The sequence below is a fragment of the Podarcis gaigeae genome (genome assembly GCF_964106915.1).
Source record: "Podarcis gaigeae genome assembly, chromosome: 6".
NCBI classification, from domain to species: domain Eukaryota; kingdom Metazoa; phylum Chordata; class Lepidosauria; order Squamata; family Lacertidae; genus Podarcis; species Podarcis gaigeae.
This window is the reverse complement of record NC_139682.1, coordinates 66,151,962-66,171,083: the sequence shown is the minus strand read 5'-3', so window position 1 is coordinate 66,171,083 and position 19,122 is coordinate 66,151,962. Positions and strand designations below refer to the sequence as shown.

At 38.6% G+C, this 19,122-nt stretch overlaps 2 protein-coding genes across 45 annotated transcripts in view; both read left to right on the top strand.

Annotated features, from left to right (window-relative positions):
• Positions 1-19,122, top strand: part of USP33 (ubiquitin specific peptidase 33) — a 156,118-nt gene that overhangs the window by 26,643 nt on the left and 110,353 nt on the right. The gene's annotated exons all lie outside the window — the stretch shown is intronic.
• The window catches only part of FUBP1 (far upstream element binding protein 1), a 30,271-nt gene that overhangs the window by 1,744 nt on the left and 9,405 nt on the right, over positions 1-19,122 (top strand). For 25 of the 44 annotated variants that reach the window (XR_014565309.1, XR_014565312.1, XR_014565313.1 and 22 more), the window contains exons 2-18: positions 2,462-2,552; positions 3,316-3,378; positions 4,185-4,226; positions 10,074-10,113; positions 11,524-11,573; positions 11,662-11,733; positions 11,993-12,050; positions 12,541-12,703; positions 12,790-12,888; positions 12,983-13,084; positions 13,783-13,885; positions 13,977-14,077; positions 15,417-15,558; positions 15,977-16,137; positions 16,656-16,807; positions 17,343-17,422; positions 17,872-17,997. Coding sequence is in view for 26 of the 44 variants with exons in the window: in XM_083743013.1 (XP_083599139.1) it covers positions 2,462-2,552; positions 3,316-3,378; positions 4,185-4,226; positions 10,074-10,113; positions 11,524-11,573; positions 11,662-11,733; positions 11,993-12,050; positions 12,541-12,703; positions 12,790-12,888; positions 12,983-13,084; positions 13,783-13,885; positions 13,977-14,077; positions 15,417-15,558; positions 15,977-16,137; positions 16,656-16,807; positions 17,343-17,422; positions 17,872-17,997 (1,645 nt within the window). In the remaining 18 variants the exon portion in view is untranslated. The remainder of the gene's footprint in view (positions 1-2,461; positions 2,553-3,315; positions 3,379-4,184; positions 4,227-10,073; positions 10,114-11,523; positions 11,574-11,661; positions 11,734-11,992; positions 12,051-12,540; positions 12,704-12,789; positions 12,889-12,982; positions 13,085-13,782; positions 13,886-13,976; positions 14,078-15,416; positions 15,559-15,976; positions 16,138-16,655; positions 16,808-17,342; positions 17,423-17,871; positions 17,998-19,122) is intronic. The other 19 variants (XR_014565303.1, XR_014565304.1, XR_014565305.1 and 16 more) reach the window with 1 other exon arrangement.

Below are 19,122 nucleotides of genomic sequence, written 5' to 3'. Positions count from 1 at the left end.
ACGTTTCATACAAACTGAAAGCTCCAGCAAGACAGGATCACAGTCCTCTTCTTTGCAAGTGGGTGAGGTAAGGCAAGGATAGTACTGAATCCAGTAAATTGTTGGTGTAGTTTTGTTAACGGAGAGGAAGTGGCAAAAATAATTTATAAACTGTAGTATGAAGCTAAATTTTCAGGGCCCAACGCTACCACCTTACCTCATAGATGACTGAATATAATCGTTTATTAAAAGAGAAAGACGTGGATTCTTTATAGCTGCACTCTTTCATATACACTAATAGATGAACCATTCTACACATTTTTTTTTAGATGCAGAATGGCTGTTATTTTAGATTAGTTATCTTCTTAGTAGCTGAAGATATCATCTTGAAAATGAGGTGTTGGTACATTTTAAAGACAAGACAATAAGGTTGTGAGAGTGCTTTTAATACATGCTTACAACAACAACAAATTCTTGATTAAGGGCAGCTTGGAGTAGTATAATGTGTAACTCATTCCTATCCCAAATCTAGCACACTGAGGTGGCTCAGATACAGCAACATGCCATAATTCAGAGTTACATAAATGACTCTGTCAAGACTCTTGGGTTTGCACACTCCCTACTTGTCTTTCACCTTGTACTGTAATTTCTTTCTGCTTTGAGACGGGATTTGAACTGTCAGGCTTGTTTCTTTCAAACTAAAATAAAGAGAGAATCATAGGGGAGAAGGAGATGAAGGGAACATTCAAATATAAGCCTGAGCCAATTAAGTTGTATTTCATTTCGGCTGTGATATTAAATAATGTGATTCTAAACACACCCAAAAGGAAGTTCTCCTGAAATGGGGTCTATTAGATGGGGAAAAGTTCCACTGAACACATTTAGTTGTGAATAAATATGACTTTTGCTCTTGTTTTTAAAACAGGAGAACCCAGATTTACAGGATCTTAAATTAATTTCATTTTAGTCATTAAAAATGCTAATTACCTACCTTTTATCTATTGATTCTCAGGTAGAGTAGAGAACATAAAATAAACAATCCACCATACAACAATAAAATGGTAAACCAAATAAGGCAGTTAAAATAGAGTGAGATGATCAATTACCAACTTATTAAAATACCTGGACACAAATAGGTATGTTTTGACCAGGTGCTGAAATCATGATTGCTTGAGCTCCAATCATAAGTCTTAGGAGAGCATTCCATGTATGCAGTGCCACCACAGCAAAGGCTTTACCGCAGCACAACTAAGGTATGGCACCACATAGTGGAAATTGCCCTGGTTATAGAACTGAAAACCCACCTTGGAGGATCTAAACACCCTGGCAACCTGGCATTGGTGGATATGTTCCTTTAGGTATTTTGGTGATGAGCTGCTTAGAGTTGAAAAGATCAGCACTTTGAATTGTGTTTTGAAGTGAATAAACCACTAATGTAACTCTTAGAATCACTGTGGTGTCATTCCGTCTGTCCAGTAAAGAGAGAGAGAGCAGCTACATTCTGCCCTAACTTAAGTTTCTGGATTGTCTTCAAGGGATAGAACCATGCACGGCACATTACAGTAACCCAGTCAGTAGGTCACCAGAGCATGGGTCACTATGGTCAGACTATCCATGTCAAGGAACAGTTATAGCTTTTAAAAAGACACTTTGTGTCGCTCATGCTACCTGTGCCTCTTGTGACAATGCTAGATCAAAGAATACCCCGAAATTGCATCCCTTCTTTCAAGGAGAATGTAGCACAGGCTGTATACCTAAGTCTCCAGGCATGGGCATCTACAAATCAGAGTTTTAGCTTGTCAGTGTTCAACTGCAGTTTATTAGCCACCATCAATCCCATACTAAATCCAAGCACTGGTCTAAGCACATGTACTGCTTGATATTTCAAAAGGATCTTCGCTGACATTAACCTTTGGAAGATTTACTGCAATTACTACATGAAGTATCTATACACTGGCTTGGGGCCAGTTTACACCTTGGAGAAGGAGGAGCATTTATAACACTGCACTTTGACTTTAGGCAGGCACCCTCACTATATTGTTTTAAAAGCCAGTTCCCTTTAAATTAATCATTTGGGCAAAATAGCAAGCAGTTCACTGTTAGCTTCTATATGGTATGAGGTTCTATAAGAAATTGCTTGCGTGTTTGTGCCTGCCACAAGCAAGCACACTAACTTCTGATAACATAATTGGTTGCTGTTGTATTTCAACACTTGAATGTCTGATTCTTCCAGTTAAGCTGACACCAGTTCTTCTCTTAATATAAAGGTTTGCCCTGATCTTCAAATGGTGGCCTCCCAGAGCAAAAATCATAGTTAGACAACTTGTGTTTAGTGTAATTTAATGCTTGACAACATATTAATGTATGATGTAAGATATCTGTTACAGCAAGTGTAAAAAAAATCGTTCTTTGACACGTTACTTTTTACAACATAGTAAAAAAAATAAAAGACTTGACTTGCTTGCCTTTGCTTTTCTTTCAGATTGCAGCAAAAATTGGAAATGAATCTGGAACATCTGTGAATTCAAATGATTACAGTTATGGAGGACAAAAAAGACCTCTTGAAGATGGAGGTATGCTGTCAATCAGTATATAAGATGCTAATATATTCAATTCTAAAAAGTATAAACTGATAGTGTGTGTGTGAGTGCATGAGTTAGTTTAGCCTTTCTGCATTACTTTAATCATGGTTATTGGTTAGAAGGTAGAATAGTCCATCTTCAACATGGATATGATCTTTTAGACATAACTAAAAACCTAAGGTAGGTAAAATATGTATTATTTAAAATGCATCAGAAGCACAGTGTTGAAATATTTGTGACAGGATTAACAGCTCCTCTAATTTATATGGAGAATGCTCATTTGTTAATCTTTTTCAAACCTGGTGGTTTGGTATATAAGTTACATTGTGCAGGCACAACATTTTAAAATGTAGTTATTTCCTTAAAAAGACAAGCATTGAAATATATGGAGAAATGTCTTCCTCTAACTTGCTTGAACCTTTTGTTTTTAAAACATGTTACTGAAATGTGTAGCATTTTTTAATTTTAAAAAGCTTTTGTGGGCTTAACAGGGTTTAATATGTTTATCTTCTAAAAGCAAAGCATTGTGTAATATTTTTTTTAATTCATGAAGACAGTTTCTGACCTTGGAGGAGAATGTAGGTTTTGATGGATTATAATTTTGTTTACAGAAAATTTCTAAGGCTCTTGACAAGGAGTACTTGTGTACTTTATTAAAGTGCCTTTTATTATTAGTGAGGTTTTTAATATTCAAAAATGAGCTAATGATGCTTCAAATGATGTATGTAATGTATTCTTTTTATTTTATGTGTAGATGGCTCTTGGACAAGTCCGAGCAGTACAACACACTGGGAGGGAATGCCCTCTCCTTTTAAAGGCAGGAATTTTTATTTATTACCTGTGTTTAGTATGTAAACGTGAAATGAACTAGTGGATCTTTTGAAATGGATGACACAAATATTTCTTGGAATATGTGTCTGACTTTTACTGCACTTAATAATGGTGGTTCATCATATATTCCTGAATATGGGGTGGGACGGAAACATTTGAGGTAATTTTTATCAGATATCAGTTATCTACGACTTTCACTCATACTAAACGGATTTGGATGGTAGTGATGGTAGTGGCTTTGAATCTGCTGTTTTGACGTCTTATGCCGTGAAATTTTCAGTATTTGGTTAGGAAGTCTGTATGACAGTTCCCAGATTGAGATTGTATTGCTATGTGTTGGTTGAATCTTAAATTTTGATTTTCTATTTAGTATTGTGGTCGTTGTCAGATATAATTGTAAAATGATTATTTCTCACAATGGTGGTCTTTTCAGTTTTTGTTACAGAAGCATCATTAGCTTTAGTGTCAAATTACTAATAATACAGCTAAATGTTTGTTAGTTATGTTTTAGTGACCTGGACATCCGTAATAGTGTGTTTAAACCTGCGTGCCTTATTAAACCTTGAACAGTTTATCTGATAAATGGAAGTACTTTGCATTTTTCCCCCTGACTATACTAACCAAGTGTTAAACATATAAGATTTTTCCTTGTTTAGATGACCTATTCCCTGAAATTTCAAAAACATGCTAAAATGCATTGGACAAGTTGCATTTTGCACTTCTGGAACAACCATTTATTTAAATTGCCTATCTTTGTGACAAAAAACATTTAAAAAAATCTTACTTTTGCAGATCAACCAGAGCCTAAGAAAGTTGCTCCTCCAAATAATGATTGTAAGTATGTTTTTACCTTGTGGTCAGCTCTTAAGTGTACTTGCCAAAGCAAGTGTTTAGTATTGTATTCTATTCTATTCTATTCTATACATAATTATGATATACCAGTGTTTATGTGCACATAGTGGTTGAGTTCATGCGGCAGAGTTGCTGGGTGGTCTTGTGCCTCTATCCCTAGAAACAGTAATTAGATCTGCAATACAAACCACTTTTGAAACTGCACCACATGTGTTGTATATAGGGATTCTGTTTGTGGGAGAGCTATCTTAAATAGGAGTGGAAGGAGTCTTTCTGAATCAGTCAGTATTTGCTTTTTAAAAACAGAATATTCATATTAATAAAAGGAATATAGTTTTGAAATGAACCAAACGTTAGATAGTTAAAAAGTGGTAGCTGGCAGGGTTTTTTACTCAGGAAGATACGCTGTAATGAGTCAGAACATGTATCCATAGAACAGTATTGTCTTTAGTAACTGTCAGTGGCTGCCCCCAAGGCTTTAGGCAGTAGTTTTTTCCTACTATTGAGATACCATGGGTCTGCTGCCGAGCTTTGGCCCTTACCTCCCTTTAAAAAAAACCACAACCACTCTATGTATTTATTTAATAAAATCTATACACCATTTGATTGTTTAGAAAATTCAAAAACAGTTTACAAAAGCTAAAACAGTAAAATAAAGAAAAATCTACTACCTTACTTTAAGTTAAATTACAAAAGTTAAAATGCTGAAACAGAATAAAACTCCCTCAGATTTCTAAGCATCTGGGTGAACTTCTCTAAACAGGAATGTTTTTAGCAAGCACTGAAAAGAATACAATGAAGACACCTTCTTGATCTCAATAGGCAGGGAGTTCCAAAGTGTACGCACTGCCTCACTAAGTCTGATCAAGTTCATACAAATGCAGAACAGATATTATGTGGCATCTGTATTAGTGTCAATTCTGCCGATCAAAGCGATCAAGAGGACACATGTTGGGTAGGGCAATCTCGTAAGTAAACTGGTCCCAAGTGATAGTAATATCTTGAACTTGACCCAGTAGCAAATTGACAACCAGGGCAGATCTCTCAGCACAAGTGTTATATGCTGACAAGGCATTATACACTAAACTGTAGCTTCTGTATCAAGCACAAAGGAAACCCCACATAGAGCACGTTGCAATAATCCAGTCTTGGAAGTAACCAACACGTGAAAAGTGAACATAGCATTTGAGCAGTCGTCATGAAGTGATGCAAAAGACAAGCCAGGAGACAGATGTACATTTTCCATAGACGGATTGTTTGTGAGCTGCTAATCCAACATTTTATTACCGCTTTTCAGTTTGTAGCAGCCTTTTATGTAGAAGAGGAAATATGGGAAAGGACATTCTATAGTTTTCTATTATCCCTCTTGAGGATATTTTCTTGCTCAATCCTATCTTCTAATCATGTTTTATATCTTGTTGGGCCCAAATATCCAGTGTAAAAAGGTTAAAAGTAAATTTAGACAGCAGGTTGAATTCAGTGTTGCATCAGAAGTTTGTTTGCGCAAGGTGACTGCATGATTTTCACATATTCTCACATCAAACCTTTCTCCTTGGAAAGGTTTTTTTGAGGAGATATGCAGGGACCTGTAACAGGGAAGGGATTGAAAGCCCATTTTGTGGACAGATGTCAGCTTCTGCAATGTTTGGTCAAAAGCAATGGGGTGGCTGCTTACATGGATTTGGAAGGAGACTATCTGAGTTCTGTTTTTAAATATGCTGCTGCTTTTAATGGAAAACCCCAAATAGAAAAATAAGTAATTACATTTTTAATGGGTTATAGAATGTTGTAGCCCATTAAAAATGTTATAGAATGGGCTATAGAATGTTGTAGGAGGGGACGTGGGTGGCGCTGTGGGTAAAACCTCAGTGCCTAGGGCTTGCGGATCGCATGGTCAGCGGTTCGAATCCCCGCGGCGGGGTGAGCTCCCATCTTTCGGTCCCAGCTTCTGCCCACCTAGCAGTTCGAAAGCACCCTTAAGTGCAAGTAGATAAATAGGTACTGCTTTATAGCGGGAAGGTAAACGGCGTTTCCGTGTGCTGCGCTGGTGCTGGCTCGCCAGAGCAGCTTCATCACGCTGGCCACGTGACCCGGAAGTGTCTCCGGACAGCGCTGGCACCCGGCCTCTTAAGTGAGATGGGCGCACAACCCTAGAGTCGGACACGACTGGCCCGTACGGGCAGGGGTATCTCAGAATGTTGTAGATACTGCAGCATGTTCTTTCAATGCATTTGAAATGTGTGCTTCCCATCATGTTTATAAATACCTTCCATAATAATTGGTTAACACTATGCTGAACTTAACTAGCAATGTACCCAATGAGACAAGTTGTTAAAAGGCATTATAGTATAATCCCATGCCTTGCCTTGTTGTCTGCTGCTTATAATAGAGAATAGAGATATTAAAGCTTATTGAGCAGCTAGGTTCTTTAATGGTGCTTGGGAGATAGGTAGCAATATATGGCTGCAGCATAAAAGGATTGAGCACAGTATCTAGTTGGGGCAAGACGTAGGTTCAGAGTATGGTTTGCATCAATTTGAATTTGTGTATGCACAGTAGGTCTTTGATTTGCCACTCTGCTATGGAATTTAGAGCAGGTTTCTCATATGTGTAGCATTATGAAGGAGAGGGGGGTGGTGAATTTACTAAAAACCATTTTTCCTTCTATTTTTGCCTTCTGAAAGACCAGATAGTTACTTTGGAAATATTTTGTTAGATCCAAAAGCTTCCTTCTTTGTGTGGAAGATGTCTTCTGCTCACTGGAGGACTGTTTTATACTTCATTCCAAAGAGCTCTGTAAGAAAAGTGAAACAACTATGTTCTTACACTTAACCTTTACAGAAGTATCGGTGGAAAGGCATTAGTTTATATTTTCCTATTGTTAATAGTTCATTGTTCCAACCCATAGTTGCAATTATTGTATAGAGCAGCACATCTTTTGGTGTGTGAGAAATGCAGTCTGGAAGCCTGATAAGCACATTAATTAGTCATTCATCAAGGCATCTCTATCTGTTGGTTAATATTGTGAAATGCACAGAAGTAAAAGCAGCGTAATGTAAAAGTGTTGAGAAACTTGTTTTTAGTACAGTGTTTCTCAAACCTGGGTCCCCAACTGGTGAGCTTGCGGATAGCAGCGTGTTCTGGGGGTCAGGGGAAGCTCAGGTTTGGGGGGGGAATAATTTTTTTTCCCTTTATTTCCCACCCCCCCTCAAAAAAAAACTAGGTTCAGCCTATGGGCCGGTGCGCCCTATAGGGCAAAAAATACAGTACATAATTACAAACATAACAGAAGTCATAAACAATAAATAAAACACATCAAAATGTACACAACCAAATATTACAGCCCAAGAATCTGTTCAACAGGTTTTGTAGCTGGAGTCAGTAGTCCACTCCACTCTCCTAGGCCAGATGGGAAAAGGCCAGCAAGGCAGGGTCCAGGCCTGACAGCCAAGATTCTTATTTAAAACAACACAGATAAAAATTAAAAGAGGAACCCTCTGCTGAGCAGCAGCTGCAGTCCTTCTGAAGCCTGTCAAGCCCCGCCCCAAGCCAGGTGGAAAGAGGCCCTCAGCAGGCAGTCCTCTTGGGCAGCAGCAGCATTCTTTAAGAGCCCGTCAGACTACAACTCCCATCATCCCTATGCATGCTATAAACACTCAAATGTTGTAAGTTCCCTTGTAGGACAGGGTTTCAGCTCCATGATCATCTTGGTTGCCCTTTCTTGAAACTTCCATCTCTACAATACTCCTTTGTAGTTGTGATGATCAGAACTTTCTTTTGAAATTTTATAGCCTGCCTTTCAGCCAAATGATATATGGCATACATATGCATTATAACCAAAATAAGTATATAAAAACAAAACAGTTAACACTTTAGATCATCATGAAAACATACAAACAGCAGCAGGAACAATAAAAACCCCACAGTGCATCTCACCTCTGGCCTCAAGGAAGGTGAACAGGTACACACTATTCCAAGTGCATTTGAATTGAAGGCATTGCAATATGGGCTGGTAATGATTTCTAGAATGGAGCTTGCCTTTTTCACAGACTGGAGTCAACAATATGATGTTATGCAAACCTGGCTGCCTCACTTCTCCAGGTCATTTATGAACAAGTATAAAATGCAAGTCCCAGGATTCATCCTTGAGAGACCACACTTTATGGAACCATCCAATTTATTCCTCAGAAATCCGCCATTCACCTTCCATACAGTAGCGGACAGGTGCCACAATCCTCTAGAACAGATTTTGGGAGTCAGGAAGGGAAATAATTGAAAACTATATATACTGAATGTTTGCTGTGATCTTTCAAGGCATACAGGATCTCCTTTTACTTTTTTGGAGCCCTAGATTTTAAACAGTTGAATATGGACCCTATCAATAATATGCATAACAAAAAAAGTTACTATTGGTAAGGAGCAAAATACAAAATAATAATGGGTTGTATCCAACACTACACCAGCAGAGTTCTGCTTGCTCAACTGACTTCCCCTGCCTCTTCTCTCACCTGTGCCCTACAATCTGTTCTGGAGGGTTCTCCAACCTCCTGGAGAAGGTTTTTAGGGTGCATTGTGGACTACAGGGGAGGAGTGCCATTGTGCGAGTGAACTAGCAGCATTAAAAACAACCCAAAGTATTACAGCTGGAAAGGCTAGCAACAACAGATTAAATCCAATGCTGCTATTACAGGAAGTATCAGCTGCTGTTAAAAAAAACAAACCCAAGGGAAGGTAATTCTATCCAATGCAGTGGCATCAGGGTTCCACTGGCATAACAGGACTTAGGTTTCCTATCTTCTGCCCCATCCATCTGCTCCAGTGGGTTCCCCAAACTCTGGAGCTGATTTTGTGGAAGGGAACAGGAGAGGGACGTTTTCTTGCTAACACTGCAATATCTTGTGCTAGTGAAGCTGCAGTGTTGAATAGAGCCAGTGATATTCTGTTACTAAAGGGGCAAGCCACATGCAACTCGTACCCCTTGCTTCAAAAGAGAGTGGGAGATAGGACTTTGGGTTGGTGATTGTTCACACCTAAGTACATATAGTGTGTTACCCCAACACAAAGAAAATCCTAATGCATGTTTATTGACTACTTATTCATTGGGATAGGAGAAGAAACCTTAAAGGTGAAGGCAAAAATATTCTGCCCACTGAAGAGACAAGTTCCATTGATCTTACTTCATAATAATGTGCTGTATAAGGGTAGGGAGAGAGGGGGAAGTTTTACATAAGAGTAGGAAAAACAGTGAGCTTGGTCCTTGCTCTCCTATCCTTGTATTCTTGACCTAATTCATTTCTTCTCAGTTTGTAGCAATCTATAATTTGTCTTTACTTTCTGGCTGGCAGATTATGTCTGTTTTCCATGCATACCAGAGTTTGATATTGATTTGCTATCCAGATATACCTTGTGAAGCCTCAGTCATAGTTTGCTTCTCAGCTATCAGCAAAGTTGGAAGGAAATGGTTACACTGGGCATATGACAGGACAAAAACCTAAGCCTATGTCTCATTCTAGGCTTCTTCAATCATCAATTCATGGTTTGGTTCTCTGTCTGACCTCAGCTATTGTACCCAGTGCTGTATTTCCCCCGTGTGAGATAATTATAGTGCAGTCTTACCCACCTCTATCTGTTGAGTTCAGTGAGGATTACTCCCACTACATGAGTTTAGGATTGTAATTGTAGTTGTGATACTTTGGGTTGAATGGGAGAGATGAAAAAAGTTAATATATATGCAAATTGTTCATATAGTAGGCTGTGTGTTGCACCCATTGTCATTTATTCCAGAGCATTTAATGGAATTAAAATATTTACTGTATATATTTATTTTAGCCTTTGGAAATCAGATGCCACCCATGCATCAGCAACAGAGGTAGGATACTTTTTTCTGATTCTTCTAAGATGTAACTGTTCATATTGACGTCTCCCAAAAATTTATAAAAGTACTTCAAAATTGCATATAACAATCTCAAGCAGGAATGACTCCAGTATGTTAATTCATCGACTTTGCAAATTTAATTTGTCCCTTTTGAATAGACCTAAAAACTGCCAGGAAATTTGGATCTGGTGTAACTTTACACCAGTTTAACTTGCATCAGCTTGCTTTACTTCAGCTAATGTGTATAGTATTACTCCCTTACAGTTGGTATATTTGTGCTTATTACGTACCTCTAAGCAAGCATTGTACAGGATTGGATGCTTAGCTGTGTGAGCTACAAATCTGAGCCTTCAAGGCATATTTTAGAAACAGGCAACTGATTAATAAAGTAGCATGTGTGTGTGGTTTCTTAGAGTAACCATGCCACTTTCCAAAAAGTATGATTTTTTAAAATATGCCATCCATATTAAACCAACGTTCTCTTACTGCCTTCAGCTAAAATTGAATCAGGATGTTATTCATTACTTTGATGGCAATGTAAGCAAATCTGTCATTGCTACTCAAATCTCTTTGAAAATAAGATGCCAGGCAGTTCAGCATGACAGAGAAATCATTGCATCTTTCAAAATAGCTTGGATCAGTAAGGGTGTTACTATGTTTAAGGACAAGAAATAAGGCTTAAATCAGCTTGATAGGGTTCGTTTGAAAAGGTAAATGAAAAGAAGTGTTCATTAGTGAATTTCCTCCTGCATTGTAGGATAGATCATGCATGTAGTTTTATTACATTTCCCCAATCTTTTCTTTCTCTTTACATATGCTTTTCATATATTTGCTGTTATTTGTGACTTCTGTATTTAAATTAAAAGTAGACAGGGCTATTTTCTATTTATGTGGACTCAGAGGCATCTCCACCTGACCATGTTTTCTCCTGCATCCCCAGCAAATGGTCACAAATTGTCCATTGCTGTTCTTGTGTGAGCAGAATAGCTCTCCACTCACACAGTGGGGCTTAACCTTCCTCTCCTTCCTCCTACATGCCCCCAAATCTGCTCTTGCATGTTGGGGAAAACCAGAGTAAATTTTAGAGGCATGTAGGAGGATGCAGGATGGAGAAGAGCAAGGTAAAATCCTGTTGCATAAGTGGAAGTCCTCTTGTGCAAACCTCTGCCTTAAATCACATGTAGTGATTATGAAATTCAAATCTATGCAAATTATTGATATTATTGTACCTATTCATTTAAAATAATTGGCTACTGATAAAATTACTATCATTTGTAGGCTTGCAAAACTACAAATCTGGCAAAGGAAAAAAAACTAATAGGAACTAGATAACACAATATAATTCTGAAGTTTATTGAGAGAATTCCAAGCAAGGTACAATATAGTTTTTGTTATTTTTTTCAGGTCTGTAATGACAGAAGAATACAAAGTTCCTGATGGAATGGTTGGATTCAGTAAGTAGTGTAACCTTGCTATAAAGTAATTAAAATACACTGAATGCAATTCGTGCAATAATTCTGGTTTGTTTGTCCATTTTTCAAGTAATTGGCAGAGGAGGAGAACAGATTTCTCGCATACAGCAAGAATCTGGATGCAAAATACAGATTGCACCTGGTAACTATTTCATTTCCTGTTCTATTAATGAAAAGTATGGAACACAAGCAAGTAATGTTACAACCAAACCAGTGTTTTAAATTATTTTCCACTCTTTAAGAGAAACTATTTTGGGAACATGTAATGGGTTAAAATTTGGATACATTATGGACAATTGATTTTGAGTACCTTTTGAATGTGTAATTCAGTTAATGCATAATTGCTAGCTACTGATTTCTTTCTTTAGTAGTATTAATTCTGTACTATTTCCATTTTATAGATAGTGGTGGCATGCCTGAAAGATCTTGCATGTTAACTGGAACCCCAGAGTCAGTACAGTAAGTGTTTGCTTAAAACTTTCAAATAGGCTGATGTGTTTTTAATTATGGTTCTATATGTTAAAGAGCATAGTGTACTATGTCAGAAATTACTTTCTGGTGTCCTAGGTGAAGAATGATCATTGTTTAGGCATGGCTAAACTTGTATAGTTTGAGGTCTCCCCCCCCCCCCCCAGGTATATCCAGTACATTTTAACCTACCTTTCTCTTATCTGCACTATTCTGCAGATCTTCATGTTCTGTGTTTTCGATCATCTGCATGCCCTGCCTTTTTCTTTTTGCATCCGTGCTGCTTATACTCAATGACATATTTCTTGTCCTCCTTCCTAAATGGAAGTGCTGTGGGCACTGTAAAGAGTCACAGATTTTCATTTACTGTTAAGCAGATTACTTGCTTTTCTAGTTAGCCATCACCCATTTTACTCTGCTGTTTGTTCCAGTTATGTTTTCCCCCAGTCTTGCCACTATTATAAATTGTATATTTTTCAAGGTCTGCCAAGAGATTACTTGATCAGATAGTTGAAAAAGGAAGGCCTACGCCAGGATTCCATCATGGGGATGGTCCAGGAAATGCAGTCCAGGAAATTATGATTCCAGCTAGCAAAGCAGGATTAGTTATTGGAAAAGGTGGAGAGACAATAAAGCAACTTCAGGTAAGCTGAAAACAATTAATTTGTGGGCAAATGCATTAAAGTACTAAATTTGCATGATCTGTACAGATTACTTTTGTTGAATATAGGAGAGAGCTGGTGTAAAAATGGTAATGATTCAAGATGGACCACAGAACACTGGAGCAGACAAACCTCTTAGAATCACAGGAGATCCTTACAAAGTTCAAGTAAGATGATATTTTATTTTTAAAAAATAATGTTCCTTTATATAACGTTCCTTTTAAGATTGTTGCATCTGAATTGTACCTCATTCTCTTTTAGCAAGCCAAGGAAATGGTTTTGGACCTAATTCGTGATCAAGGTGGTTTTAGAGAGGTGCGCAATGAATATGGCTCAAGAATAGGAGGAAATGAAGGATTAGATGTGAGTATAATGAGAACATTTTATGAAATGTGACTTTCAGAGCACTTCTTTTTCTTCAAATTAGAATAAAGGGCAGGAAAGTATGTATTGAGATGCTTGTATATACTATTAATGTCCTTTTTATTTTATTTTTAGCGATTGCTTTCCCCCCTATGTTTTTAGCTGTTTCTGTTTTAGCTGTATGCCGCCTTGATTCTTCCAGGAGAAAGGACAGGATATAAATAAAAAGAATAATAACAGATTTTTATTTCATTTTTTGGCCCTTATAAACTTAGCGATGAACTTCTTGGCAATTATTGAACTATTTCTCTAAAACATAATGGTTATGATACTTATGGGTTGTATTAAATATTTTGTTAGAAAAATAGCTTGGAAAGGTTTACAGCAGGCTTCCTCAACCTCTGCCCTCCAGATGTTTTGAGACTACAATTCCCATCATCCCTTTACTAGTCCTGCTAGTTAGGGATCATGGGAGTTGTGGGCCAAAAACATTTGGAGGGCCGAGGTTGAGGAAGCCTGGTGTACAGCTATTAAATTTCCTACTGTTCTCTGACCTTTTGTTAACCTAATCCTCTTCACGGCGGCTTTATTGTGGGTTGCTTGTATGTTTGAGATGTGTCAAAAGTAGTGACCTAAACCTAGATAAATACTTTTGATTGCTTTGAAACATTTGCTGAAAATTTGTTTTGTTTCTTCAGGTGCCAATTCCAAGATTTGCAGTTGGTATTGTAATTGGAAGAAATGGAGAAATGATTAAAAAGATACAGAATGATGCTGGTGTGAGGATACAGTTCAAACCAGGTGAACTGCCTATATGTACATGACATAAAATTCAGAGGTTTTCTCCTAATTTTTAAAGGAAATTTGTTTTAATATTCCATTCCTCTTCCAGATGATGGAACAACTCCAGACAGAATAGCCCAAATCACAGGACCTCCAGACAGATGCCAACATGCAGCAGAAATTATTACGGATCTTCTTCGAAGTGTTCAGGTTGGTTCATAGCTGCTGGGAATGTTTATGAAATCAAGTGGTTTATAAAATATTACTGGGTTTCTTTTAAAATGTATTTGAGTAAATTTCTCAACTTCAAAGGAAGTGGGCTAATGGGAGCTTTAGTATTTGTGATAGTTGTGTTACCAAATTTCTAGCCTTGAAACCAAAAATATCCACTGGCCTACCTATGATAGCCATTCTGGGTTAAAAGAAAACATCAACTCTGCAAATTGTCAGTGCCTGTTTGTGATTCTTGTTCAACCACTGCAAGGCTACAGAAATCCTCAATTCAGGGGAAAAAATACTTTGCAAAATAATTTAATGGTATGAAATAAGTTATCAGTTTCTGGGGTGTGCTTTCATATGTAAAACTGCTGGCATGAGACACTTCAATTCTAGGATTAATGGAACTTTGTCCTTCTAAGCTTTGTGGCATTTGATGGTTTTCAGTGGGATAGATAACTGCTGAGCCTCACCTCAGTGTGGGTTAGCCAACACTGTGTTTGCCAAGCATGGTGTTGCTGATTAGCAGCGTACATAGAAAGATTGTTGACTGAAAGCTGTCATTCTGGGGAAATACAGGCAACATTGATAGGTAAGGTTGTTTGTCAAAGACATGGTTTTCACTGAGGTGATTGTGCTCATCCTGCTTGCGGTCTTCCCATAGGTATCTGGTTGATCCTTGGGCGACAGGATGCTTAATAAGATGGGCTATTGGTCTAGTCCATCAGGGTGCCTTTTGTATCCCTAAAGCTATGTCTGCACTGAGTTACTTCAGATTGCAGGTAGAGGCTCGTACAAAAAAAAAAAAAGCATGTCAAAGAAGGGCTAAGTGTGGACCCTATTCCATGCCATTTATTTGGTATGGAGGTAAATGCACTCCTTTGGTTGCCAGTTGTGAAATATCAGCTCTCCTCCCCCACTATATAGAGCAATACTCATGTCATGTCAATTTGAAGCAGTATACCCTGCGCAGATATTTGCTAGTGGTAGCTATGCTTTTTGTTTCACATCTCTGCCCCAGGTGCACATAAAATGTATGCCGTATTTTAGGTAAACCCCTATCCCTGCCTTATCCGTCCCCATGGTTCCTTGGCCCAAATGCTTTTCATTCAGCTGACATTGAGGTATCAGAAGGATCAAAAAAAGTAAAATAGATTCTCCAACGTCTGCAAAAATATTGTTCCTCTTTTTTTTTTTTTTTTAGACATTGGCATATATACACTATGCATTGTATTTTTGTAATTTTGGCAGAGGGAAAATTGCTAGTCTTTTTAGGTTGCAGTAATTTTTGAATTATTTCTGATTTTCTTTTGTGTTATTCATCTCAATCTAGGCTGGCAATCCTGGTGGTCCAGGACCTGGAGGTCGTGGACGAGGTAGAGGTCAGGGCAATTGGAATATGGGACCACCTGGTGGATTGCAAGAATTTAATTTCATTGTCCCGACTGGAAAAACTGGATTAATTATTGGGAAAGGTAATAAACTTGATTTATTTGGCAGATCGCTTTTCTATCTTCTGTTACATTTAAACTGAGATTTTCTAAATGGGGTAGCTGTATTCAATATTGAGTTATGTGTGACGCCACCTTACTGGCATTGATTAGGCACTGGGACTGAGGTGGTAGAAGTGTCACTTTTCCTGGAGGAGCTAGAGAATGTGTGACTTGTTACTCCTCCTCCTCCTCCTGAATAGGGCCAGTAAAACAATGGAACAAAAAGGTTCCCGCCACAAATTCAAATACAGCCTGAAGTGAATCTGTTCAAGAGGTCTTGCTCTGTTTTAGACTGATAATATTTCTTCAGGGGAGCATAGACTTGTTTAAAATTTCCCTACTCTGTTTCTTTAGGAACTAGCAACAAATTCAGTGCAATAATTTGTACTTTAAATTTCAGGTGGTGAAACTATCAAGAGCATTAGCCAGCAATCTGGTGCTAGAATAGAACTGCAAAGAAACCCACCACCAAATGCAGATCCAAATATGAAATTGTTTACCATCCGGGGGACACCACAGCAGATTGACTATGCTCGGCAGCTCATAGAAGAAAAGATTGGAGTAAGTATTCTGGAAAACCATATTTATTTAGTTGTTATGTAAAGTAAGAGGAAACCAGCTCCTGTGATAGTTGTGCGGAAGTTGCCTCATGATGCTAGTAGTAATTGGCAGCTTTGGGGGAAATACACAAAATATACCTTGCATTCTTCATGCATTTTCTCACATGTCATAGAGCTATTTGAGTAGCAAATATGTCAAGCTATTTGCCCTAGTACAATTGCTGTTTACCCCATGAACTGTTAGCAGTCAAGGAGCTAGTACTTCTAAGTTTGAATGTCGTCTTAGTCCACTGATTACTGTAAGAAGCTACATGAGAACCAAATAATGTGAGTTCTGTAAAAGTTAGTGTGACTGCAGAATCTTTTTAGAGCAAAGGATTTCCGGAGGGATGGAGAGCTGGAATTCCTTCCCCGAAGGAGATATTTAGAGAAGAGGAGCATTAGTTGGATATTGGAACAAGCTTGTTCTTACAGTTGGTTGATAGCAACTTCATCCATGTCATTTATCTTTGCTTTCAGGGTCCAGTAAATCCTTTGGGGCCACCTGTGCCACATGGACCTCATGGTGTTGTCCCTGGGCCACATGGGCCCCCTGGGCCGCCTCCTGGAGCTCCAATGGGACCTTACAATCCAGCTCCCTATACACCTGGCCCTCCTGGTCCTGCACCTCAGTAAGTAACTTACTCTTATAAATAAATTTACAAAAGTATCAAATAGAAATCACAAACCCTTTTGCTACTGGGACGGGTTTTGTTTTGACAGCTACTTAACCACAAAACTGAGCAGACCCCTTCTCCACCTTCACTCTCCTTACTCCCGAACACGGGGCTACATCAGTAGAATTCAGGCCAAAACTTGTTTTTGCTACCTAATAACACATTTTCTAAGTGCTAGTAAATTAACATTTTTATTCACCAAGTAACCAAAAACATTATTGCATAACCCTTTGGTTTCAACCCATTTCCAGCATTGATTTTAATGCATTTGCTACAGTAGTTGCAGCTGCAAATAGCTAATTAGAGCTTTCCCCAGAAATAGGGTGTTCCAGCACTGGGAGGGGAAACTGCTGTAAATTGGGGGTTCTGTCCCTCCAAGCACCAGTAGCAACCACGTAACTTGTTTAGAAGTCTGAAGTAGCTGCAGCTGCTGTGTTTTGTGGCTTTCCATTTCTATTTAATAATGATTGCACATACGCTTCCTCCTTAGTGGCCCTCCAGCACCATATGCTCCGCAAGGATGGGGTAATGCTTATCCACACTGGCAGCCACCGAATCCTCCAGATCCTGGTAAGGAGAAACAATTTTTAAAACTATATATATTCTCGTGTCCAGCCAAGATGGTGTTGGATTGCATTGAGTTCCAAGTTTAAAACAAGAGATAAAATGGTACATTATTTTTAAAATTCCTAAATATGTTGACTCTGAAACAAATCCTACTGATTTATTGACATTCACTACCAAGGAAGTTTGCATAGGATTGCAATTTGAGTCACGTGACTACAAACTAAACACTGTTGAAAGTTTAAGAAATTGACCTGGGCTACTTTGACTTAAAGCAAAATCCTGTGCATGCCATAATGTTAAAGATAAGTGTATTTAGGATTGCAGCCTTGAACCAAAATATGGTTTGTATACGGCCAATTAGACAGGAACTGTGTGACTAAACTATAGCCTATGGAAAATAAAGGAAGCCTACCGAAGATATGTTGAACTTAAATTAATGTTTAATTTCCTAGGTAAGCCAACAGACCCTAATTCAGCAGCATGGGCAGCTTATTATGCTCACTATTATCAGCAGCAAGCACAGCCACCACCTGCAGCTCCGCCTAGTGCACCACCAGCCACTCAGACCAATGGACAAGGTACCCAATCAGTTTTGTAAGATCATTGTATTTGGAGGCTTGGATCCTAAGAACTTTAAGGAAGTTCACTGAAGGAAGGTTTGACTCTTCGAAAAAGCTCTTCAGGGACCTCTCCTGAATAATGTGGGGAAAGGTCTGCTCAATTTGGAGTGATGCTCCCATCCCACATTGTCCATTAAAGAATCTCCAGTCTGCAGAAGAGGCTTTTCAGGGAGGCACAAGTCGGTGGGAGGGAGGGGTGGCAAAATTTCATTTCATGAACTTCCTTGAGTTCATTCAAACTTTGAATCCAGGGCATTGTTTTGACCAGATAGTCTCATATAATCTGAGACACACAGTCTTGCCTCACAAATTCCACCTGAAATTCTGATGGTATAACAAAAATGATCTGTTGCAAAAATGAATGCTGGTTTTCTAAGACTAGAATTGAAAATTGTGTTGAGCACTATGTGGCATGCTGGTGCATTGAGACTAGAGATTTCCAACTTCTGCAAGGGGAATCAGCATATCCTAGGAAGTGCCTGCTGGATCACGTCCAATCCTCTTTGTTTTCCAAGTCAGTGGCCATCTCTACCTCGAGTTTTTCCTTTTTCTGGCCCTATCATCTTAATCTTACTAGAGCAAAAGTACCCAGGGCATTGTCAAGGTCTTGGCTACCACTGGATTGCTACTATATCCGTCACCTTTCTTTCTACCCTTCTCCATCCAGTTTCCTTTGCGCTTGATCTCTTATCCTTTTTTTCTCTTTCTTTTCACTATGATAGTGTGGCGAACATTATGTCAGAGGCTGACATGCTGTCACCTATTCACCATTGCAGTTCAGGATTCTAGCCCTGATTTGGCAGTAAACTGTAGTTTGTCATATTATTCAGACAGCTGCATTAAGCTTGGCAAATGCAAATCATGTGTTGGCAAGTCCTGGATTGAAATTCCTGGATCTCTGGATAAGCAGCAAGAAGAATAACGTGAGCCTGAAACTGTTCATGGCTTATTCCTATAGTGCCAGAGCATTGATGTGGCATTGTGTGAATCACACACCTGTTTCTTCCACCGTGCCTTCTATACAGAGATAGGATAAGGCTAGTGTCACACACAGCCATACATACTCAGCTCCTGCTTGGAAGT